The sequence below is a fragment of the Ciona intestinalis genome, unplaced genomic scaffold, assembly GCF_000224145.3.
Source record: "Ciona intestinalis unplaced genomic scaffold, KH HT000034.2, whole genome shotgun sequence".
Classification (NCBI taxonomy): Eukaryota; Metazoa; Chordata; class Ascidiacea; order Phlebobranchia; family Cionidae; genus Ciona; species Ciona intestinalis.
Window position 1 is genome coordinate 167,931 of NW_004190356.2, and position 25,223 is coordinate 193,153.

Consider the following 25,223-nt stretch of genomic DNA (forward strand, 5'->3'; position numbering starts at 1 on the left):
ACTAATAGGTATGGTTAAATGCTGATACAAATGAGATGTTGCATTGTAAAACATATAACAAATTTTACATATTTGACCAAATATAAAATAAATCTGTAACTAATCAATGTGTTGCTTAATTTAGAATCAAAAGTTAAATTAAACATATTTTTAGGACAAAAATATAAATAGCTTTCCTGCCTTAGCTTTGAGGCAATCATTGCAGAAATGTAATACCAATTATTAATAACAAAAACACAAATTGTAGAAAACATTTCATTTCTGCTGAGTAAACAATGTTCATTACACACATGGTGTGTTCACATTTTAGAAGTACAGTAGGCCTATATAAAAATGGAGTTGAAATTGAAACAGTGAAAAAAGGGTAGCAATTACATTTTGAGAAAAATGGTGTTGTAAAAAAATGGTTTAAACTTTAATGTCATGACAATAACAATTAAAGAATCTTACAAAACAGATGGAAAGGAGAGACACATTGACAAAGATAAGGGAGACACACATATAGTACTTGAAGAGAGATCAGAATAGTACGAATTTAAAATTATGTTAAAGAACATAAAAATCTAGAAGCCATTTCATCCGTCAGGGCGCAGCTTAAGTGATATATTAGTAAATAACGGGTAATGTCGTATAGTAGGTTTCTTGTAGTGCAGACTGTTTAAACCATCAATGAAATTCCTTTCAACTGAATGTTTCAGCCGACTAAATCTAGAAAGTCCAATTGTTTTATTGCTGGATTGCATTTTTTACCATATTAATATCTTTTAAAACTCAACAAAGGTGATTTTTTGGCTGTGAACCTTCAAATTGGTCTAAAAATACACTTTTACTGTATTATACTCAAATTTTTGTTTCCTTCTAAGATTTTTGAATAAAGTTTAGCACCCAGAGTAGGGACTTTTAAAAAACTGGACTGTTATAATTTTATAGTCGATGCGCTTGACCAACAGGTACTAAATATGACTATATACACAGAGTGACTTTTAATTTGACTTTACAAAACTACTGTAAAACTAAAATTTTCCGATAAAATTGTAAAAAAATGTATGTCTGAGCATATATTCCTAAATCTGAAGGAAGTAACAAGATTTAATGTTTACAAGACCGATATTGTGCATGGGTTAATCTTTGTGCAATGTAAATGCAGCCCCAACAAAAAAAACAGATATAAATTTCATGTATATTTTGATACATAAGGTATTCTCTTCTTCGAACTGCAGTTTATGGAACGTATTAAACTGGGCAATGGTGCATAACCTAATTTTAAAGTGTTTTTGAGCAGCTGTGGTATATAGCAGACCATCATACTTTTTTTTGGATAACAAAAATTATATACAAAAAAATACTACGAAAATCGACATGGTACACTCTTACCTTCCTAAGTATTGTCTCTCTTGTGTATGGTGGTTGACTATGGATTGGTATTTTCCATAATTATTTGGTGGACGAGATACGTTGTAACCATAATGTCTGATTCTGGTGAAAAAACTGCTTTACAAACTTTCTTGTAACTTTTATACGGTACGAAAAGGGGGAACTTAAAAGACAGCTAAGAGAAAGTGCTAAAATATGTAAGATAACATGTACGAAACCTTTATAGCGTTCAGGCTTATTGTATGTATGTAACTTACTTTATTCTCGCGTGGCCAGAAAACGACAGTCGTTATAACACGGGTGTTAATACACCTCGTGCCAGCTTGCGAGTTACCATGTATGTTACTTTGTGGGTGATTATTTTTTGGGGGTTTTATCATTTTTGTATGTGTGGCTCAATAATTTGGACAACCCATTAGTGACCACTGGGTTAGAGGCAGGCGCGCTAACCACTATGCCACGGCGCCGGTTATTGCTTAGTGTATCCAAAAGTCCTTGGAAAAAGCCATAAAACATTACAATAATGTTTCGGATGTTTACTTTTTTAAAACTTTGCATATTTTGTGTATTTCTTTACCTCTGACACAGAATTAACTTAATATAAACTTTCAATGGGTTAACAAAACAAATTGTCTGTAAAAGTGAACTGTGGGTTTAAATAGACTGGTAAACGCCAATTAAACATACACAAAATCCTGCAGTTAAGTTACAAACCTTGTATAGAAATCATCATCTTCTCCACCCCACCCCCAGAACTGGTTTGAGAATCCGTTAACATTTTTAAATTGCTGCGTTGTTACACCATTAACGCCACCGAAGAAATCCTCGTATTCCAATCTATGACAGATTAATAATGTCTGTTTGTTAACATATAAACAACTATTCAATGTCCGAATTAAAAATTTATGATTTTTCTTTCTAACATAAATTGCAAAACTAATTAAACCCCAATGTACAAGGTTTGAGCTACTTGTAATTGTGGAACAAAATTTGTAGTTTTGAAAATGCTTACTTTTAGAATTAGGACTTTTTATATGAAATGTCTCACTCTAAATACAGTTTCAATTTTGCTAAAGCAGATTTAATAAAATCACCATTAATTACGTTAAAAAAATAGTCATGAAAATTTCAAATATTTTAAATTTGACTGTTAAGAATTGCTTCAAATGGTTTATAAATTAAAAGTTAATTGTATGTATATTTATATTAAAGTAGTTAAGACCGATTTGTTTAGTTATTTGCTACCGTATAAAATCTTGCAATATCTCATATCTAGCATGCTTATGCAGGCTGAATATCGCAAATTTAAAAAAACTAAATTGAATAAAAATAATTGCTGAAATAATGCTATGTTAGACACAGGTTTCATGCACAAAAATAAACTAACCTAAAAATGTTATGTGTGTAACTAATAAGTTAAACATTTCTAATAGTTGGTTGTGATTAGTTATAATACTAAGAAAACTAAATAAGCTTTGACAGTCTCTGTGTTCGGAAAAATCACCATTTCACTTATAGTTAGCATAAAAATGCTTAGTTGGTTTCACTTTAAAAAAGGAAAGGATTTTCCATCAATAAAACTGCATCATAGCTTTCAAAAGTTTATAGTAAACTCGGTTTGAATGTATTTTTTATAACTATGGTTTATATTCGTCCTAAAAATAAGATTTTAACTTCATTCTGACAAAGAAAGGATTTTAATTGAGCTCTATATTGCTCTGGGGCTTTCCCTTCAATGTTACTACATAAAAATTAAAATTCTTAAAAGATCGGTACCCATGTACCATTATTGGCCTTGTCTTAAAAAAGATTTGAACCATTAATTAGAATGTTATAAAGCATTAGTTGCAGAGAGATTACGAAAAGGTAACATAACTGTGTAGGTTAGGTTATTTTCAAAACACAACTTGTATAATTGCTATACTGTTTTGAAAAATGTACCCATGAAAATGTAGGATTTGACAAAAAAAAAAACTTAAAAAGGAACATATAAAGATTGAAATCTTTAAACAAAACATGCTGTAATTTAGTGTGAAGATCTTCCATGCAATTAGTGCTCAATAATTGGTTATTTGAACTTAATAAAGCAAAATCGGAGGCATGACAGGAAATCTTGAATTGTGGCAACAAGACTGGTAAGAAAACATGCATGAGAAATTTTCAAATTTCATTCTCGTATATACTTGCTATCTAGCTCTTGTGGATTGTGACATCATCATCATCGTCAAGGTAACCAAGGAATGGATAAATAAATGATGTATGACGGGGTGGCGGAAATATGTATAGCTGCTAATATGAAATGAGCATTGTATGGTCGGTGTGATAAGAATATGATGGTTAGGAAAAACTAATCCAAACAAAGTAAATTTTTCAATATTATGTGGTGTTAAATTTAGAACGCTTAAGCCTAGCCTGCAGAAAATTAACTTTATGGATTTAAAGATGTGTTCGTACCAGCCGCATTGCTAGGCAAAAAAAACGGGCCTAGACAGTACGCAATTGCTTTAACACTGTACGCGAAAACAAATATATATAAAACAAAAAAGTCAACAAATAAACTACAATTAGAGACTTTTTGTTTAAGTATTTTCTGTTTCTTATGGATTTCCCTTTTAAATACTTACAATGGGAACAAACTACAGGTAGCCAATATTTGTGTATTTTTAATAAAAATTAAAAAAAATGTAACTTTTTTATTTTAACACTTTCGGCGCCGCACTAATTTGAACAACCGGACACTGGGTGCCGCAAGAATTTTGGATTTTATTAAATTTTTAACAAGCTTTGAATTACAATTGAAAGAGGCGAATTATACAACAGCAAGCAACAGGAATCCAAGAAACAGTGACATATCCATGTTTTCCCGTTTGTATGGACGTATAACATCACTACCAATTTATCCATATCTTTACTATTCGTCACAGCCGGAAGAATAAGTATTGGACAAAACAAAACTTTACAACATCATAATTATAATGATCAGACTATAAAACTTAGAAGTTTGAACCATTATCCGTAATTATTCGAGCAGTGGCAGCAGTGAAACCATTGTAAACTAGTAAATATTGCGTAAAATATACCTGAAATCGTCAGAAACAGCTGATTGCAGGATCACAAGCTAATTGGTCAAAAATACGTAATCTCAAAAAAACGTAATCTCAAAGCAGACGTTCGCATTTAGTCTCAATGCAGCCTAGATCGAGCGCATGTATATATACGTGGTTTACTATTAGTTTAAACGCAATGCGGCACCCATAACAATGAAAAAATGCTAAAACGTATATATACGTGTGATGGCACCGAAACCATTGTTGCTTAAACGTATATATACGTAGATTGGCGCCGAAAGTGTTAAAATACTAAAATCCTTATATTATATATAAACAAGTTCTGACTGAATTTGTTAATATAAATTCTAGAGCCTAAACAACTTTAATTTACCATCGTAATGTCATTTAAGGCTTTAATTTGGCAGTGTTTCACCGCAAACCAAATATTCTGTATAATTTTGTATAGTGATGATTTTTGACTAAACAATAGTAACATTTTCTCTTCATTTTTTGTAAATACCTTCTTTTTAAAGTCCCAAAACACAAGATTCAATAAGAAAATTTTTGATAATAGGGTAAAGTGTTTGTTTTAATAGTTGTTTATATTCCCAAAATACTAAAAACTTTAACAATATTCTGATTCTTAGAAATGAAAGGCCAAGAGCACAACAACATATATACTGCCACAATCAATACATAAACAACAGCAAACAGCAACACATATACAACCACAACCATAACACTGACTCATGTTGTTGCGTCACATTTAAGAATGCTGACTCACCTATAACCATGAATGTCAAGTTGTTCAGCGAACAAGCGAGGCATTCCCGTGCAGCCGTAATAATTCCGATCATTCTCAGGAATGTGGTCAACGTCATGGAAAATAAAACAATCGAAAGAATGATCGATTTTCATTGCTTCCACAAAGCCAATGTTTAGCAGTAATGCACGGTTGAACAAATCGTCACCTTCCTGTTATGAATGAATGTAACTTGCTTTATCCTCGCGTGGCCAGAAAACGACAGTTGTTATAGCACAAGTCATACCTCGTGCCAGCTTACAAATTACAAAGTATGTTATTTTGTGGGCGATTATTATTATTTGAATGAATGTAACTTGCATTATCCTCGTGTGGCCGAAAAATGACAGTTATTATAACACGGGTCATACCTCGTGCCAGCTTACAGTTTACAATGTATGTTACTTTGTGGGCGATTATTATTATTTGAATAAATGTAACTTGCTTTATCCTCGCGTGGCCAGAAAACGGCAGTTGTTATAGTACGGGTCATACCTCGTGCCAGCTTAAGTTTTATCATGAATGTTACTTTGTGGGCGATTTTTATTATTAAATTCTTTTTATGTATGGCTAATAATTTGACAACCTATTAGTGACCACTGGGTTGAAGAAATTGTAGTAAATTTTGCAAACAGTATGGTACAACGTGCAAACTAGTACAAAACCCAGGTGGATTTGCAAAGCCTAAATTATTAAAAAGTGAGAGTAGTGATCTAATTTAGTTTTCCAGACCTCATTGAACATAATAAATTTAAACCATCTTTTCACAATTTTTCCTATTGACGTTATACTGTCTTGTTCCAGTTACTACAGATTAAACAGTAAAACATTAAACATCTTAATTTATTTGAATTACCTGGTTTATTACGAAGATGGAAAATTTAATTCTTTGTTTAATGAGCATGGGGAGCAAGTGTCTGAACAGGATGGGTAAATGTTCAAATCGATTTCGAAATGGGATGAGAAACGCAACCTGTGGGTCATTTAATGTGATTACTAACATAGGGAGACCAGTTTACCATTGTTTTCAAAATGCAACCTGACATTTCTAAAATGCAATTGCACTTAAAATCGCCAAACATAGGGAACTTAATTAAATAATGTTTCCGTACATTTTTGCGCTGCTCTTTGTATAGCCACCTTAACAGCTGGATAAAAGTTATTTTACGCTGATGGTGGTAACCTATATAATACTACTCAGTTTGAAAAGTTTAAAGTGCGATCACTGTGGGGTAAGAAAACATGTTTCACAACATAAAACAGATACAGAATCCTATGTTTAATCATAAAAATTGAACTTGAAAAAATTCACGAATTTACAGCTTGTTTAAACCAGTTTTATTTCTTCCTCAATTATATATGACAAAATCTTATGTCATATTACATATACTCATATCGTAATGTAATCCTTAAAAAACTCAAGTTCACTTGAGTACAACTGTAGTATTTTTACTCACATTCCACGCAGCTATACAATCATGTGGTTCCCAGCTTCCCCCATGTTGAATAATGTGGGAAAAATTTGTGTTTACTTCAGAAAGAGGTATTTCTGTCATGTTGACATAAATTTGACCCTCTAAAATAAAAGTAAAAACAGTCATTACACTGAAAATAACAATTCCAATGGTGCTTGTTACTTAAAATACGATTAAAAATATACATTAGGCACATGTGCAGCCAGAAAATAAATAAGACATCTTTTATTCTATACACAAAGAAAAATGCCACCCGTTAACACTTTGATGTACTTTGAAGGCTATGATGAAAATTAAAAAATAGGCGCAATCTCTGAGAGAAATGGATGCAAATGGTATTGATTTATTGACACTCACTTTGAAGTTGGCTTTGGCTAATGCTAAAATAAAATCAGACTAAACAGCATACTAGTAGTTTTTTTTTAAGGTCACTGGTATCAACTTATTGTCTAATAAATAAAGTCGTGCACTTATTGCACTACATGTGACACAAGTCAGAACTTTATAAATTAAAGTTTTGACAAACTATTAAAATGTTGAGAGTGCACTGACTAAATAATTTTGTGTGGTTTAAAGTTTAGACCTTTTTTTGACAGATGCGACTTTTTGTTAACTGCTATGTTTTTTGTTAAACCAGCGTAAAATTAGGCTTATTTTTTAACAGAGAAATTTTAAAAACTTGCATGAAAACTAAAGTAAAATATTAAAAAAATGTCCTATAAATTTGTTTTTTCTTTTTCAACATATACCAGTTTAAGTATTAGTTTTTATAAATGCACTCTACCTACTGGGTAAATAATGGCCTACATTATAAACAAAACCAATTAATTGCAATAATTTTAATCCGCCAATTCTTAGCCGTAGTAAATTGGCAAACAAGACAATATTGTAGTATATAGAAGGGTGGGGAAAATGGGACAGCTTTAGAACCTAATATTCAAATATCTTGATCGTGTTTTAAACAATTAACAACTTTCTATAGAGAATGTAAGGAAATAGTTTATATTTTTTTAAATGCTCTTTGTTTACTACTAAATCAGACGAAAAAAATAGAGTTAAAAGATGTCCCATCTTCCCCCACCCTACTGCAGGCTATATATACAAAAAAAGAAAACTTTATCACTCAACTTACTCATTTCTGGAAACTTCTCAGGACAAACGTCAAAGTTGGAATAATTATAATTTAATGGAAGATAAGGTATTGTCTGTGCAGGAGTGCTTGCTGAACCTGGGTATAAATATAATACTAAATTTTAAATAACTTGAATATTTTATGATTTCAAATCGTTTTTAACTTTTATGTCATATATATATATATATATTATATACATGTTTTTCTCAGTCCAAAAAAATTACATTATTTAAAGCACTATAACTTTATATACAAGTGTCATAACTTAGCCCAACTACATTAAGTTCATTGTGGTAAGACTAGTAACCATAGTTGACCAAAAAATTGTTTTTGTACTTTTTATCACTATAACTTTACTAGTCTTTACATGTATATTTTAGTGCTGCCTGAAACGTTTTAATCATTTTCCTGATGCACCGTTGTTACTTACATTAATAAATAATTGATTAGGGTTTATCTATGAGCCATATGGCAGATATACAAATTAGGATCTTTGCAGTGCAGGCTAGTGTGGAAAATATCCTTCTTAGTAAAGACATAATCACATTATTCACACACATGTTGGATTCCCTTCACAAGTCTTGCCACAATTACGCAGGATGTATATGTGTGCTCATAGTTATTTATAGTATTAATTGCTAATCAAGAAAACAAAACACCCGGCGCCATGGTAGTTGGCTCGCCTGCCTGTAACCCAGAGGTAATAGCTTCAAGCCTCGTCGCTGCTACCATTGTAGGGTATGTATCATCCATATAATAAAACAAATGAAAAAATTCAAAAAAATAATCACTTTCAAAATAGCATATATATATATACATGGTCTCTTGCTTCAGGTGTATGCAGAACACCCTTGGTATAACAACTGCCGTTTTGCAGCCTTGCGAGCATAAAGTAAGTTACATTCATTCATACATACACACCTTGATTTAACCTTCCTTTTCGCCTGCGTATTCCTCCATAATATACGTAATCAATGACCGTTTCTTGCATGGCTTGATATCTGTACAGAAGAGCATTGGCTGCAAAATAATAGAAAGTTATTTTAGAGGTTGATCAAATGTCCAATGGCGTCGAAAGACGAAATACATTTTATTCAAAGTCAAAATCAGTTTAAATAACTTCAACTACATTTTAATAATTTGGGCTTGTGCAAGTAGAACGTTTTTTTTTTAAAAACTTTTTTTTTTAGGCTAGATCTGGTTCAGTAGGATGTCATCATGTCAACGTCATTCAAACGTTTTGATAGTGACAACAAAATTAAAAACAAGTATGCCCATGTTAGTAATATCCCGTGATATCAACATATTTTCAATTCTTAAAACAATTTTGTGTTAGTTAGAAACATTGGTAAAAAAGTGGTGACTTTTTCTATCTTCCTACTAAAATGTGAACATAATTAACAGTACAATGTAATGAGATGATAATCATCCACATAGTAATAACATGTTCAGATAAAAAAAAACAACATTTACAAAATTAGTAGCCCATACGTTTTATACTAAAATGCGAATAAACTAACAGTATAATGCAAATGGTAATAATTCACATAGTAACATAGTAACAACTTGTTCTGAAAAAATCAACTTTTCCAAACTTGGGCTACATTTTATACTAAATGTGAACATAACTAATAGTAATGCAAATGGTTATCAATATCAATGATTGGCGTAGAGTTTTGCAATTGCTGGGAGTACGCAAACAAACACGCAAACACAATTTAATTCGGATGTATCTTAACGCAATAGTTAGAACTTCTACGCGACAGGAACACTTATTGCAATGTAACGTGGTTTAATTTGCAAGTGTAATACTGCTCGATATTTTAGTAGCCTGGACTTTATTTACTTGGTCGGCTGCGTAACAAATCGTATAATGTTAACGTAAGTTACCTATTGGTGCAGTTCTGACGTAACAAACAGCTTTATTTTATCATAAATCCCGCATTTATACAGCCAAGAGATTCGCAATTGTGACGTAACATAACTAGCTATTTCGCAATAATAGGAATTGTGACGAATGCGTATTACGTGAGAAATATAAACCAGTATTTCGACACGTGTATGTTCGGGAATTACTTGCAAACCAGGCATTCTTAAACCGCCACTAAATTCCCGGTAATACGCTGTTGTAATAATCGTGTTTGCGCAAATTTAAGTCAAATTTTAACATTTCTTTACGAATTAATGTTATCGTCGTAACATTATACACGCGTGCAGTAGTCGTCCATTAAACAAGAATAGCGAATTCCTAAATTGGCGGGAGTGCGTCGCACTCCCGCACGCCCGTACTCTACGCCAGTGGTTATCATTCACATAGTTTAAATGTAACCTACCTCTTCCAGGTTTATAATAGATGAAATGCAGCATTGAATACATGGTACAGAGGAAAGAAAGCAGCAGAAGTACAACATACCCACGAGGACGACTAAGAAACCTTGGATACTTATATCTGCGTACCATAGCTAGCTTTATAACACTGTGGTTGGTTTACTTCTGAAAAAAAAGGGTTTGGTTGAATGAATGAATGTAGATTGCTTTATCCTTGCGTGGCTGGAAAACGACAGTCGTTAAACACAGGTGTTCAGTTTCATACACTTTGTGCCAGCTTGAGAGTTAGTGTAACTTTATGAGTAATTTTCATTAGTTGATTTTTACATTTCACATAGACCTAGTCTAATGAACTTTTAATATACTGCCTCCTTGAGCTTTACCATTGAATAGATGGGTTATATGCATAGTCAAGTGGGGTAATAAAAAACAATGGGGTACTTGAGGTAAGAGCGTACAAGACAACCCCATTAGCCCATTAAAAAAGTCATTTTAACACAAACAGACTTTGTAGATAAAAACTATATTTATTTGGCTTTATTTTGTTCTAAGCAAGAAGGTTTTTTTCAGTAAAACACATATTACTAAATGAAACAAAACTTGACTAATAATCCTTTTTTTGTTTTTTTTAAACCTTTTAATATGAGATGCAGGTATTTGCTATGTTATTGAATATATTGAAGAAAGAAGAAGCTTGCTGCTGATATTTTCTAATTTTTGCAAACATACCATAACCACACCCTTTTTCCTTATTATTTTTACATGCATAAGTTGTACGATAAATATTTGTATTATTCCCCTGTACTTTATTTATTTTGTTAAATTTATTGAAAGTTATAGAAATTCCTCTTTTATTATCCCACTTGACTATATATAATACTACCTTTTCTTGTTTCATACATCTAATAAACTTCCCTACTTCGTTTTTAGTAGGGTGTTTATCTATTATTCATCATTCTAATCTTCTGTACAAGGTAATTACATACATGACCGGATAATCAACTTTTAAAACAACTATAACAGAAAATATTACAACCCTTAACAACCTATAATAGTTCTTAAATAATAAACCGGGTATTGTAAATATGGCCATGTTACTTTCTACTCTAGTATCTGGGCTTTTGGTTAATATTTTTAACTTAAGCTACATGCAATCATGTGGTTACAGACTGGTAATATTGCTCAGTCGTTAGAGTGCTCTGACCACCACTTTGGTAAGTAACTTCACTCTCAAAATAACATACTTGGTAACTCGTAAGCTGGCACCAGGTGTATGAAAACTCGTGTTATAACGACTGACGCTTTCCAGCTCGTAAGCTGGCACCAGGTGTATGAAAACTCGTGTTATAACGAATGACGCTTTCCGGCTCGTAAGCTGGCACCAGGTGTATGAAAACTCATGTTATAGCGACTGACGCTTTCCGGCCATACGAGGATAGAGTTACAATCATTTAACTTAAAATCATTTTTTTGCAAACCAGCCACACAAAAAAAACATAATTGTATATATATATATTTACAATTTAATTTCAATTTTTTTTTCAAACACGAATTAGGAAACAAAAAGTTTGAGAAGTTTTAAGCACAAGTGTTCTAATATATACCAAAACACGAGTCTGTAGAGTACGGCAGGTGCACGAGCCATTCTGTTTACAAACTTTTGGTTTTGCACGCCAACTAATTTAACAAAGAAACAAATGTATTTACTTAAGTAAAATTTCCTAACGTGATTTTTGATAATAGCACCCCCGCACACGAAAAATAACTGTCTTGAACACGGAAGGTGTTGTCAAGAACTGCCATACTCTGCAGATGGCTGAAGCATAAAATATACACCATCCTTGAAACTTATATTAAAGTTTATGTATTATACTAAAGTTTTGTAATAAAAATTGACTGCCCACAAAAACTTTCCTTTGTCGTATTACCAGTTTACCACATACGATAAAATGTTTTTCTTGCGAAAATTTAAGCCGTCGGTTTTAGATACAACAACGCAGACAAAGACTGCAGACGAGTTTTGGCAAATAAGCCAAATGTTTAGTTAAAAAGACCTTCCAACCCAAACAATGCATTTCGTTGATGTAAAACACAGCCGCCAACATCCACACAATCATACAAATTCATAATTTATTATATCACATTTACAATTACAAATATATCGTGGAATGAAATACTTAAAAGGTCCGTTTTTATACACGTTACAAAAACGACTCGTTGCGTCAATTATTGGTTTAAGTATAAACTTTAAGATAATAATTGAATACTCACCATACAAAACGACCAGACTAGAGAAATACTTTTAACATTGCACGTCCTACCACAGGCTCCGATGAACTAAACAAAACCGCCAACTGCAAATGAAGTTTGAAATTTCATTGGGTATTCCCCAAACATCGACCCGCTGTTTTTGTCAAAACAGCGTCATAGAAAGTTTTTTTATCACTCTGATCAAAACAAGGGCACTATATAGTAAACCAAATAACCAATTAGAAACATGTTACGAGAATTCTGTAACTAAAAAACAGCTAACTAAGGTAGTACTCGCGTATTTGCAAACAGGGCCCGAAGACATATAAACGGTTTAATAGTGGTACTTTGCGTGGTACTTACGCCTACTACCATACCACGTTGAGAACACCCCATCTCGTCCGATCTGGGAAGTTATGCAACGTCGGGCCCGGTTAGTACTTGGATGGGTGACCGCCTGGGAATACCGGGTGTTGTAGGCATTTTGTGTTGGCAAAATCTTAATTTTACGAATTCATTTCTGCGGACTTTGCTGTCGGTAACATGTTTTTAAAAGTGTTATATTATCTTGTGTTATTTACATTTATTTCTAACCTTGTAATAAACTTATTTATAGTAGGGTGGAGGAAGATGGGACACATTTTCATTCTATTTTCTCGTCCCATTTGGCAGTAAACAAAAGCAGTCAACGAATTATAAAACCGTATCCACAGCTTCCATGGAGCATTGTTAATTATTTAAAATACGATTAAGATATTTGAATTAGGATGGGGAAAGATAGAACACTTTGTCAGACGAGACTATTTTTTAATTTTCCTTTCACGGACCCTTTTTTTTCTTACGGATTTAATAATTAACAGGAAAGTAATGTTACAGAATTATTCGATATAGTATTATCAGCACGATTTTATAAAACGCGCATCAAAGCCAAATATCCTGATCGTGTTTTAAACAATTAACAATGGTCTATATGCTCTATGAGTCTATTGGAATGGGAGTCGTGAGGATATAGCCTACGGTTTTATAATTATTTGAATTTTCTTCGTTTACTACCAAATGTGATGAGAAAATAGAATAATAAGATGTCCCAACTTCCTCCACCCTACTTTATTAAAGTTTACCTGGCAAAGAAACTAGCATCACAGTGGGTTAATTTCGTTGGGTTAACTACAAGTTGCAGAATGTCGTTAATATAGAAATAAAGATGTCTTTAGTAGGCCATGTCATGCCCAACCACTATTTGACGAAATAAGAGATGTCATCATACCACTAACGTGTGGTCCCACCTTTACCCAAAGCCATAGAAATAGTCTAATCAATTGTTGCGTAAAATGCAAATTAAGCATCAATTTAAGTCAAAAATAACAAACCAATATGAAAAATGCATGTTTTTAGGTGAATTAAAGGAAAACTTGGAATTACAAACTAATGAAAAAATTGTAAAGTCTAAAAACACGGGTACTTTTTTGTATCGAAGAAAGTCAAAAACAGGATTTAGAAGCGGTTAATTTGTGACATCTTTGTCATTTTAGAGGAAATATATTATTTACGAGAAATGGTTGATAATGTTAATATAACCTTTTTACGCCTTTCCACAATAGAAAAACGTAACCAATGAAGTTTATTTAAACCCATTGCGAAAGTTACCACCTTTGCTTGCTTTTGACAAACATAGGCGGTAGTTGGACTGCTCGGTATTTCGTTGGCATTGCTTTTACCATGAACTTGCTAACCGCCTGATTCCCTTTTTCGTGATAGAACTCGTCAAAAACTTTTCGAAACATGTAAGTGGACTGTTGCACGTAGCAGCAAGAGCAGGACAGGACATGAGAAGCTATGCTTGGCGCTCATTCTATATTGCATATATAGCAATGCATTTAAAGCCGTATATGCATTTTTACTAATAAGTGTAATGTAAATATGGAAAGGTCGATCAGCTATGTTTTTTAGACGAAAAGTCGATATTTGTTATTTTCATTCATTATTTGTTTAACACATTTTACAGTTATAAAAATAGCAACATCCAGGTGTGATCAATTTAGACAAAAAGTTAAAATGAAAACTTTGCAAAGTGTATCGGCAGTATTGCGACAGACCAAACTCGTAAGCGATGTCTTGCTTAAGGTAAAACAATGATTAACTATTGGAGGCATAATGTCTGAGTTTGCATAGCGATGGTCTAAATATAGACTTTTAGATTACGAAATAAACACTATTAAGTAAAACAGGCAACCGGTTATTTCTAAACGTTTTCAATCATTATACAACACATACCCAAAAATTTTTGTTTTGCGAGTGTTGGTATTGTATTAAAATTTTCGTGGTCCTGTAAAATTTACAAAAAAATATGGTATAGGGTGGGGGAAGACGGGACACATTTTCATTATATTTACTCGTCCTATATGGTAGTAAACAAAAAGCATTCAACGAATTATAAAACCGTATCCTCACTGCTCCCATAGACCGTTATTAATTGTTTAAAACATTATGTGCTAAAAGTGTCCCATGTTCTCCTAACCCTGCTGTATAAACTGTACCAGGATCTGGTGCTACGAAAACGTATAACAGACAAAATTCAAGTCCAACCAATTAATTGTTAAAAGATATACATTTTTCCCAAAATGGCACCGTCAGTCTTTTAATCAAATAGAACAAAACCAGCGCATAATATTAAGATTTCCAACCTAAACTTTATTTTTAGGCCACTGGAAGCGGTAGTGTGCTCACGGCAAGAACCCAGCATGCCAAAAGAGTCGTTCCCGGGGTACGTATTACGTAACAAATAACATTTATTCCCCTAAATTGTGACGTCACATTAAACAAGTTTTGAAAATGTGACGTTCATAGCCTAGCCTCTGCACTAATGTATAGTAGAGTGGGGGGAGATGAGACAACTACTCATTCTATTTTACCGTCGCATTTGGTTGTAAACTAAGAAAATTCAAGAATTATGAAAACGTATGGTCACGACGACTTCCATAGACCGTTGTTAATTGTTTTTAAAACTACCAGGATATTCAAATATTATGTGCTGAAGGTGTCCTATTTTTCCTATCCTATAATAGCTAACACCCGTCTAATTTTTTAGGCGCATGCTTCACCGTGGTACCTCACACAGATAGATTAGAACAAAACTAATGTTAAATATAACGACAACAAAAAGTTAATGTGTTTGTTTGTTCCACACAAGGAAACCATTTTAAGCATTATACAAATACGGCTTTTGATGTACTAAATTGTATCTCTATTAAAGCATTACAAATTGCCTTTTAACACATTTAAGTCGCATGTATATTAGTCAAAAATATACAGTAGAGTTGGGGGAGATGGGACACCTTTAGCACATGACATTTAAATATCCTGACCGTGTTTTGAACAAGTAACGACAGTGGAAGTCGCAAGGATATTGTTTAACGATCCTTTGAATTTTCTTTGTTAGCCACCAAATGAAACGAGAAAATGGAATAATATGATGTCCCATCTTCCCCATCCTACTCCATATAATAATACGGTTAATATTATATATAGATAGATATTATATAAAACAGGAGATACCGCAACCCTCTATACCGGTTAACTCGCACAACGAATGGGATCCACTTGAAGAAGTAATTGTTGGTCGACCTGATGGGGCATGCGTTCCGCAGTTTACAACTGAAGTAAAGGTATTGTAATAAAAACGTTTAAAAGTTTAATATCCGAAATTATTGCGATAAAACAGCGTACATCTTGCTCTAATAATGTTTATAATGGGTTGGAGTAAAATAATCGAAGTTTTTATTTCTTTTTTTTTTTATTAACAAAAAATATAGTAGAGCGTGGATGGGACACCTTTTCGTACTATTTTCTCATTTGATAGTAAACAAAGAATTATAAAACCGCACGACTTCCATATAAGAACTTTGTTCTTTTAAAATACACAAAATATAAAAGTCATCTGAAACTTAAATTTTTTAGCGGTAACTATATAACTATATATTCCAATTATTGTATTATAAGTACAATAAGCAAGTCGATATTAATCGATTTTAGGCAAACACGAACGAGAAATATTGGGACTTTTACAAAAAATACGGAGGAACACCTTTTCCCGACAAACATATTGAAAAGGCAAAGCAAGAAGTGGAGGAGATGTGTAATGTGTTACGTCATGAAGGGGTCATTGTTCGCAGGCCTGACGTCATAAACTGGGAGAAAGATTATAAAACCCCCGATTTTTCGTCACCAGGTCGGAAACAATTTTTCTTTTTTAGTAGGGTGGGGGAAGATGAGACACATTTTTATTCTATTTTCTCGTCCCATTTGGTAGCAAACAGAGATCATTTAAAGAATTATAAAACTGTATTCTCACGACTCGCACAGAACGTTGGTAATTTTTTAAAACACGATCAGGGTGTTTGCATATTATTATAATATCAAGTGGGGAGAAATGGGACACCTTTACCACATAATACCCAAATACCCCGATCGTGTTTTAAATAATTAACAATGGTCTATATGGGAGTCGTGTAAGATACAATGAAATTGTGTCCCACACTTCCCTCAGTACTACGTGTACTAAAGGTTTCCCATCTTATCCCACACAGTACTATACACGAGTATACTTTTAATACATTTTTTTCTTTTTGCGTTTCTGACACATTATGCAAGGTTGAGGCCCTACGAGTAATATACCATATATATTTTAGGCCTGAGGCCCATTTTCCCAAATCCCCTTCTTTAGAGTGTGACCCAGAAAATCTTTAAGTAACATTCTTTATGAAATCATTAACTGACCTTGTCCATAAGACTGTTTGTTCAATATTTAGTCGGTCTTTATTCTGCCATGCCTCGAGATATCCTGATCGTGTTTGGGAACGAGATCATGGAAGCTCCGATGGCTTGGAGGTCACGTTTCTTCGAATACAGAGCTTACAGGTCCCTGTTAAAAGAATATTTTAAAGCCGGTGCAAAGTGGACAGCCGCACCAAAGCCGCTGATGGGCGACGAATTATATGACAATGTAAGTTAATGTGAATCGAAAACAGGTCGTTGAAAAGGTCTGTTAAGATCACCTTTATTTGGGTTTGCGCAAAAATATGGTGGTTATATTATTATGCTTTACCGCAAAAGTTTATAGCTGACATGGTATCATGAAAGGATGGTTAACATTTCTGATGAGGTGCTAAAATGGTTAGTATGTAGGTAATTTGTAAATATAATGTTTATGTCAGTACGTATATAACGTATAATTGTTTATAACTTTAACTGATTGTGTACAACTTTAACAAATGACCAACAGAGGAATAACAGACACGTTCAAAAACACATGGGTAACTTTCCCTGTTCCTGTACAGATCGTTAGCCAGACTTTTTATTCAACAACGAACATTTTAAGCTGCGATGTTTACACAATAAAAGAATAAAACGAACCAAAATGATTTTATCGAAAAGATTTCGCATTTGTTTTAAAAAAATAGGTTTTAGTAATTCTTGCTGTAAACTAGCGGGAAAATAAACTTATAAATCTACCTTAATTTTATATGAACGCAGGGATATGTTACAGACTTATCCAATTGAAAGTATTGAAGACCGGCATCGTCTTGCGAAGGAAGGCCGTTTCGTTACGACTGAATTTGAACCCTGCTTTGACGCTGCTGATTTTATTCGGGCGGGTAGAGACATATTTGTACAGCGGAGTCAGGTATAAATCGTCGTGGGCAAAGTCTAACTTGCATATAATCAGCAAGTTCACGGTACGACTGTCATTTCGTAGTAGAGTCGTGTATACGACCTTGACATTATCTCTGTCGCAACTTACTCCCAGCCGATTCATTGGCACTTAATCTTTAGTTATCAAGATTGTGGGAAATGTTGTTGATAAAAACTACAAGATATATCTTGTCTCTGATCTTCTTAGTTTGGGAGACTCAAACAATCAATGCGTCGTATTTAAATTCGTAAAACGTGCGGTTTTGTATGTATGTGTTTATGCAACTTCTTGGCCGGAAAACGGCAGTCTTTATAACACGAGTGTTCTGTTTTATAGACATCGTGCCCCCTTACGAGTTACCATGTATGTTACTTTGTGGGGGATTATTATTATCATTTAATTTTTTATGTATGGCTGATAATTTGGATAACTCATTGGTGACCAAGGGTTGGAGCAAGTCGTCAAGTGCCTCGCACAAGAACGCATACGCCCACAAAGGTAGCAGTGACGAGCCCTCTTGCCACGCCGTTTTGAAACAACCAATTAAAAAAGGGCAATGAGCTTTAAGTTTAAAGCAAACACGTTTCAATAAATTGAACTAATGGTTAACTTATAGCAGTTTATGTCAACATAGACAGTAAATCGTTTTACACACCACGAATCACAGGTTACTAACCACCTTGGTATAGAATGGTTGCGCCGCCACCTTGGACCTGAATACAGAGTACACGAACTCACGTTCCATGATCCGAACCCAATGCATATTGATGCAACGTTCAATATTATAGGACCCGGTCTTGTAATTGCAAATCCCGACAGGCCTTGCAACCAGGTAACAAATACTTAACATCATTGTTAATTATTATCTTATAGTATGGTGGGGTAAGATGGGAAACAAAGCTTCGGTAAAAGATTTATAACCGTCTTACCCGAGTCCCGTTTTCCCCACCCTATTATTTAAATTTCGTTTTCGCAGCTAAAAATGTTCGAAAAATTTGGATGGAAAATCGTCCAAGCACCTAAACCGACGCTATCGGACGGTGAGTGGTTTCAATGCACAATAAATATTTCAAAGTTTTACCTCCTAACGCTTCCCGATACATAGTAGGGTTTCGGAAGACGGGACACCTTTAGTACAAAATAACTAAATATTCAGATCGTGTTTTAAACAAATAACAACGGTTTATGGGAGCCATGAGGATACGGTTATATAATACCCACGGCCTACTAGAGATCTCTAGTAGGCCGTGTAATACCTTTTGTTTACTATCGAATGGGACGAAACAAAGAATGAAATGGTGTCCCAACTTCCCCCAACCTATTTAAACACAATGTAAGAAAACCAAACGAAACACGTGTACAATAGTTGCAACATTGCACATCGATCAGACACAATGTAGCTATGAGCTAAATAAACGTGAATGTTTGCGCAAGACATACTTTAACGGGCTTTAAAGCAGTAAACCTTTTTGTTAATTTAGGTTAACGGCCTCACGTTCGCAATGCTTGAATAAACGTAACTTAATTAAATCGGCATAGAACAAAAAATCAAAATATATATGTGATCTAAAGTTACCACAAAATAACGAAACTGCTTTAAAAAACACCTGTCAAAACCGCAAATTCAACCGATGTCAAAACCGCAAAAATTACTCCAGCGTTTTTTTTACGCGATTTTCTCGCGAAGCTGTTAATCCTTGCTTGGTAGGATTGGAACGACAATAGTTTAACACAAATACTGTTTTATACGAAAACGAAATTGGTAATAAGTTCACTGGTTTGGAGCAATCTTCATCACGTGTTGCCCAAGAAAACATCAGTCAAAATTCACCTCAAACCAAATTTGTTCTAATATCCGCCTATTATCAACATCATTTTTCAGTGAACAAAAATAGTCATAGCACACAATTATTTTCTAATTTTCAATTTTAGACCATCCGTTATGGATGTCATCGAAGTGGTTAAGTATGAACGTTCTTATGTTGGATGAGGACAGAGTTTTATGCTCAAAAGTGGAAAAACCAATCATAAAAATGTTTGAAAAATTAGGTAAATATAGTTTTAAAATAAGTTCCCTCTTAATGAACTATATTGTGATTGTCGACAATTTACAGTTTTTAACTCATTGTTGATTGTTAAACACTTAATTCTTGAAATGTTTGAAACCACTGAATTTTTACGAAAATTCCAGTAAATTGTGTTTAAACAATTTATACTATAAAAACATGACAAAACCATTGTACTTTACTCAGGTATAAAAACTGTACAAGTAGATATCACTCATGCCAACTCTCTTGGCGGTGGTTTTCATTGTTGGACAACAGATGTAAGAAGAAGAGGAGAGTTGCAATCTTACATTTAGAATTCATTTCATTTTACTGTGATGTAAACCCCCCAATAAAGTTATTTAGTATAAAACTTTTTTTTTTGAAATTCCAGCATATAAAGCGAACATTTTTAATTATTTTTTTTAGTTCTCTTACTGTGATTTTTTTTCATATCAATAGCATTCGTACAATATTAGAAAATTTTTGAAACATACGTCAAAAAATGTCAATACTTGATTGTACATATAAACTACTTTATTTCTGTCTAGCTTATCCTAAAATAAAATTAGGTAATATTTGTATAATTCCAATGTTTTTAATAATCTAAATTTAATACTTCCTATGTTTTCATTTTTTTTAAATCATTTATTTTTAATTTTTTCCTAAAACTGAGTTCAAATATATTATTTATAACGATTTTACAGTGCAGCACTGTACTGTGCCACATGTACATACAGCCAATAAAAATCCGATAACATTATATTCCTAATTGTTTCTAGACCTATATAAACCAGAGAATATAAAAACTGAAACCTAAATCTTTAATTGAATAACACAGAAAATGAAGGTAAAATTCAGGTCAAAAAAATATATATGTGGTTGACATTATTGCAAATAAACAAATTTTAGGAAATATAACTTTAACATGTAAACAATGATAATAAATAAAAAAGTAACATGCAACCTTTTAATTAATCTAAAACTCACTTTCAAGTTTTGCTTTTCAATAGTGTTTTGATCACCGATTTCTGTCTTAGAATTTTCCTCCAAAATATACTTAATTTTAAAATTTACCAATCCGCTGCTAAATAATTAAAAAAAAACAATTAGCATAATATATGTGATGTAGAATAAATTATTTTTTTAAACAAATATAGTCAAAGTTAAATTGAATATGCAGAAACGTACATAAGTTTTAACGTAACAAAAAAACGGGAAATTATTTAAAATTAATAAGCTTACCAGAAAATCAAATTTACTTTGGATGTTCTCAATTTTTTTGTGTATCCCTTGTAGTGCAACACAACAGATTTGCTCTGGCTAATCAAATACTGCTGGGATCATGCAACAATTTTAAACAATATGAAAAAATAAAAACATAGGTTCGTGCATGCCTACCATTAAGTTAAATTTCAAAAATAAGTGTTTTCAATAAAATTTACCATCGAGTTACAGGTTAATTTATTCAGATAACTTTTTTTGGAATGTGAAACTTGAAGATTGAAGAAAAGATAAACAAAGATTTTGATAACGGGAATTGCATAAACAATAAATAATAAAACTGAGTACAGTACCAGTGTACGATTGGATGGGTCATTCTTTAAGATAGATTTAGATTTTAAACCACATGTGTTGCTAACATATTTTACTTGGAAAATAAACAGATTTTTTATTGCAGTTGCATGTCCTTAGGTATGACACAAAGCTACTGTAATAGCTATTGGCTAATGTTATAAAAATATAAGTTCTTTTTAGATAAATTGAAAGAAACATTTCCTTAGTACAGCACTAGTGTAAAATTCATTGTAGAACACACAATTATAATTTTAAAAAGATATTCCACAAAAAATGTTTCTGCTTACAAAATTAACATAGTCAACACATACAACCACAATTGTAACAGTAACATTACAAACATCTTTAAATTCAAAAAAACTTTTTTTTTTAAATAAAAAGCTCCAGGGTCAAACAGATCTAAGTACTATGTTTGGTATTTCTGGATATGAACCAAGTCTTAGCGGGAATCCATAATAGACACTTCCCTGAGATACATATACATAACTGGATGCTCCATGCTGGTACAATCCACTCAAATATGGGTTGAGGAAATATGCAAGCCATATTATAGGGTACATTTGGCCTCCGTGGGTATGCCCTGTGTTAAAAATTCAAGCCTTAGTTGAGCAAACGCATTGTATCACAGATTACCAATAACTTCTGTCTTCTAATATTCGATTGAATGAATGACTTGCTTTATACTCGGGTCACCGGAAAAAGGTGAGTTTTTTATAACATGGGTGTTCATACACCTCGTGCCAGCTTATGAGTAACTATGTACGTAACTTGGTGGGTGGTTATTTTTTATTGACCACTGAGTTGAAGCAATTGCCATTAAATGTCTTGCCCAGGGACTTTGGTGACAATTGGCAAGGTTTTTTAATGTGTAAACTAGTTGTACCTGATAAAACCAGTTGAATTTTGTAATCAGAATCAAGCGCAAATTTTGCTGCTTTCGGTTGATGTGCCACAAGTATTGTAGAATGTTTCTCATCACAACCTTCGTATGCTTGTTTCAAGTTCATTCCATGTCCTGTATATCTGTTACAAGTATAAAGCTACTATGTGACTGTTTCATTCAAGAATTAACAAATTATTATCATTTTTTCCTTTTTAGCAATATCTGCTAAACATATGCCCAACTTGTTTTTGCTTTAAACAGCATGTTTAGTCGAACTTAGGAGAGTTTTTATCACCCATGTATCTCCAACACCATATATACCCTTAACGGAACACACCTCATGTTAAAAAGTCAAGTCATTGTTTCAAACTATTATATTTATATGTTTTGTTTTAGATCAGTGGTTCCTAAACTTTTCTAAAAATTTTGCCTGGTGGAACTTTTGCAATTATTTTAATATTTCGCGGCCCTATAAAAATTAAAGAATGATATGGGAAAAAAGCAAAAACAACACCAATGAAAAAAAGAGCAAAAACTATCAAATATGTAAGCTGTTTAATGGGATGGGTGCACTTGTTTTGCTGCAATTAACTTATCAATGTTTGGTTTGGTTTTGAATCACAATCATTGCTGTACATTGCGGACCCTCTGAAACTGCTATAGGAACCCCAGTTTGGGAACGGCTGTTTTAGATAAAATCAACACAACCTAACAGTGGTATGTTCAGATATGAGGTGTGTTTGGCGCCATGGTATAGTGGTTAGCGCGCCGGTCTGTGACCCAGAGGTAATGGGTTCAAGGCTCAACGTTGCTACCATTGTGGGCATATGTGTCCTTGGGCAAGACATTTAACAGCAATTGCTCCAACCCAGTGGTCACTAATGGGTTGTCCAAATTATCAGCCATACATAAAAGAAAATGAAAAAATTTCCCAAAAAGTAATCACCCACAAAGTAACACACATGGTAACTCGTAAGCTGGAACGAAGTGTTAAACCCATGTGATAACGACTGTCGGCCACGCTAGGATAAAGTAAGTTACATTCATTCATATTTTAACTTTGTCTATAATAATTGATGCCGGAACACCTAAAATATCCTTGGTATTTAACCCAGGTTAAACCATCTGTTAAAGAAATTAATAATTTCAAACTGTTAGGTATCATTTTCAAAATATTTTTTTACCAAAGGTTGTTCTAAATGGCAATTTTTGTATGTGTTTAAATATTATTAATGAGTACACCATAATATGAGCTTTGGGGACCTAATTAAAATTCGGTGTATATTATTGTAATACAAAACAATGCAATGACTTTATGAATCACTGTTTTACAACCAAATCAAATGACCACCCATTTTTATACACTTCATGCCAGCTTATGAGTTATTAAATTTTAAGCCTTGTAGCCCAAGCACTAATATACTGCAATATAGAAACCAAAAAAATACCCAATTTGGTCAGCTTGTATGTCGTCAACACCTGCCATACAAATCCACTGCTTATCATCAGATTTGTCATGAATTTTTACATTTGAATTATGCAGAATGTGGAAATCTGGGATCAAATTCTTATTATCAGTGAATAAATGAGGGCCATCTAGTTATACTTTGGCAGAACCAACTTTGGAAATTATACCATGGTGTCTTATTTTATATACCCAACTTCTAAGTTGGCTCTGCCAAAAATATAACTAACATTAAAATGACCAAATATTTAACTTTAAGGGTGAGTGCTTAATTTATAAGTTTAATGCAGAATTTAGATTGGTGCAGTAGGTTTTAAAACAGCATTTGGCATGTCTGAAAATGGTTTCAAGACAGATTTTTGCTCACTTGTTATTAACAGGACAGATTTTGTAATGCTATTGTAGGCCAGACCTGAAATTAACTGCCGGATATCCATAATTCCATAATGTTTTATTAAATTTTTTAGTAAAAAAAAAAAATTTAAAAAAGAAAAAAGAAAAACTAAGTTAAGTGCTTATAATAACAAATAACAATTTATTAATATTATAATTTTTCTCACCAAAACTTTCCAACAGTTTAAACCAGTTTTCCACATCCCCAGTGTAATATTCATGGTTGCCTAAATCATATTATAACACTATTACAACTACAAAACAACCAACACAGCACATTCCGTTTCATGAAAATTGAATCCTTGACATAAAAAATTTAATGCATGGCAAAACTTCATTAAGAGCAAATGTAGGAAAATTTAAACTGAAATTACCAATGAAAAATCAAAATTTGTTTGTATTTTTAAAAAAAGTTAATGGGTCCGTAAGCTAAAAAGGTTGAGAACCACTGCTTTAGATCACATTTTAGCATTTTGGTTCCTACACAAATTTTAATATTCGTTGGCATGCCTTTTATAAAAAAAACAATATACAAACAGAATACAAACAAAAGACAGATAACAAACAAACCTGTAGAAAAGTATTTTCCATAAGGTGCAATGATTCTACTAAGAGGTTCAGCTGCTTCACCCATAGCATCAACAGTTGCGTCTGTGAGATCTCCTGCCATAACTAAAATATCTGCGAGGATAAATGTTGGTAAAGATAATGAGTTTAATGTCAGTTAAAGGCCGCACAAATAAACTAGACATTCCG

At 33.0% G+C, this 25,223-nt stretch overlaps 3 protein-coding genes, 1 long non-coding RNA gene and 1 other non-coding gene across 7 annotated transcripts in view; 2 read left to right on the top strand and 3 right to left on the bottom strand.

Annotated features, from left to right (window-relative positions):
• Window positions 1-186: 186 nt before the first annotated feature.
• Window positions 187-12,541, bottom strand: LOC100184389 (beta-1,4-galactosyltransferase 6-like). 3 transcript variants are annotated; one of them, XM_009862720.3, is made up of 10 exons: window positions 12,433-12,541; window positions 10,167-10,282; window positions 8,755-8,853; window positions 7,834-7,929; window positions 6,684-6,802; window positions 6,083-6,199; window positions 5,209-5,399; window positions 2,089-2,211; window positions 1,375-1,476; window positions 187-708 (listed from the first exon to the last, which is right to left on the bottom strand). In XM_009862720.3, exons 2-10 carry the CDS (start codon window positions 10,207-10,209, stop codon window positions 576-578), a joined length of 1,023 nt encoding a protein of 340 aa, XP_009861022.1. In that variant the 5' UTR covers window positions 10,210-10,282; window positions 12,433-12,541; the 3' UTR covers window positions 187-575. The 3 variants fall into 3 exon arrangements, with proteins under 3 accessions (XP_009861022.1, XP_018670678.1, XP_002125789.1); XM_018815133.2 differs by having other exon boundaries at window positions 10,167-10,323; XM_002125753.5 differs by having other exon boundaries at window positions 10,167-10,326.
• Window positions 12,542-12,774: 233 nt separating this feature from the next.
• LOC113474920 lies at window positions 12,775-12,893 on the top strand. The gene has a single exon (XR_003396639.1). It is a non-coding gene; the product is annotated as a 5S ribosomal RNA (ribosomal RNA).
• A 1,503-nt stretch (window positions 12,894-14,396) lies between these two features.
• LOC100186832 (glycine amidinotransferase, mitochondrial-like) lies at window positions 14,397-20,911 on the top strand. Its single transcript, XM_002125488.4, has 10 exons — window positions 14,397-14,535; window positions 15,113-15,175; window positions 15,960-16,076; window positions 16,444-16,639; window positions 17,220-17,413; window positions 17,957-18,094; window positions 18,771-18,935; window positions 19,080-19,143; window positions 20,036-20,152; window positions 20,356-20,911. The coding sequence occupies exons 1-10, from the start codon at window positions 14,467-14,469 to the stop codon at window positions 20,463-20,465; spliced, it is 1,233 nt and encodes a 410-aa protein (XP_002125524.1). The 5' UTR covers window positions 14,397-14,466; the 3' UTR covers window positions 20,466-20,911.
• Window positions 15,959-21,350, bottom strand: LOC113474917. Its single transcript, XR_003396635.1, has 3 exons — window positions 21,139-21,350; window positions 17,188-17,332; window positions 15,959-16,065 (listed from the first exon to the last, which is right to left on the bottom strand). It is a non-coding gene; the product is annotated as an uncharacterized LOC113474917 (long non-coding RNA).
• A 238-nt stretch (window positions 21,351-21,588) lies between these two features.
• LOC101242118 (transmembrane protein with metallophosphoesterase domain-like) overlaps window positions 21,589-25,223 on the bottom strand; it is a 5,918-nt gene continuing 2,283 nt past the window's right edge. The window contains exons 5-7 of the mRNA XM_004226937.4: window positions 24,058-24,163; window positions 22,610-22,749; window positions 21,589-22,306 (exon numbers count right to left, since the gene is read on the bottom strand). Coding sequence (XP_004226985.2) covers window positions 22,116-22,306; window positions 22,610-22,749; window positions 24,058-24,163 — 437 coding nt within the window. The 3' untranslated portion in view covers window positions 21,589-22,115. The remainder of the gene's footprint in view (window positions 22,307-22,609; window positions 22,750-24,057; window positions 24,164-25,223) is intronic.

Excerpts from the sequence above, each read along its gene's own strand:
- LOC100186832 (XM_002125488.4), top strand. The coding sequence starts at position 14,467 with ATGAAAACTTTGCAAAGTGTATCGGCAGTATTGCGACAGACCAAACTC. Across the intron at positions 14,536-15,112 it reads TAAGCGATGTCTTGCTTAAG|GCCACTGGAAGCGGTAGTGT; the intron begins GTAAAACAATGA and ends CTTTATTTTTAG. Across the intron at positions 17,414-17,956 it reads GCGACGAATTATATGACAAT|ACTTATCCAATTGAAAGTAT; the intron begins GTAAGTTAATGT and ends GATATGTTACAG.
- LOC100184389 (XM_018815133.2), bottom strand. The coding sequence starts at position 10,293 with ATGGTACGCAGATATAAGTATCCAAGGTTTCTTAGTCGTCCTCGTGGG. Across the intron at positions 6,803-7,833 it reads TGAGAAGTTTCCAGAAATGA|AGGGTCAAATTTATGTCAAC; the intron begins GTAAGTTGAGTG and ends CTTTTATTTTAG. Across the intron at positions 6,200-6,683 it reads ATTGTATAGCTGCGTGGAAT|GTTGCGTTTCTCATCCCATT; the intron begins GTGAGTAAAAAT and ends AATGACCCACAG.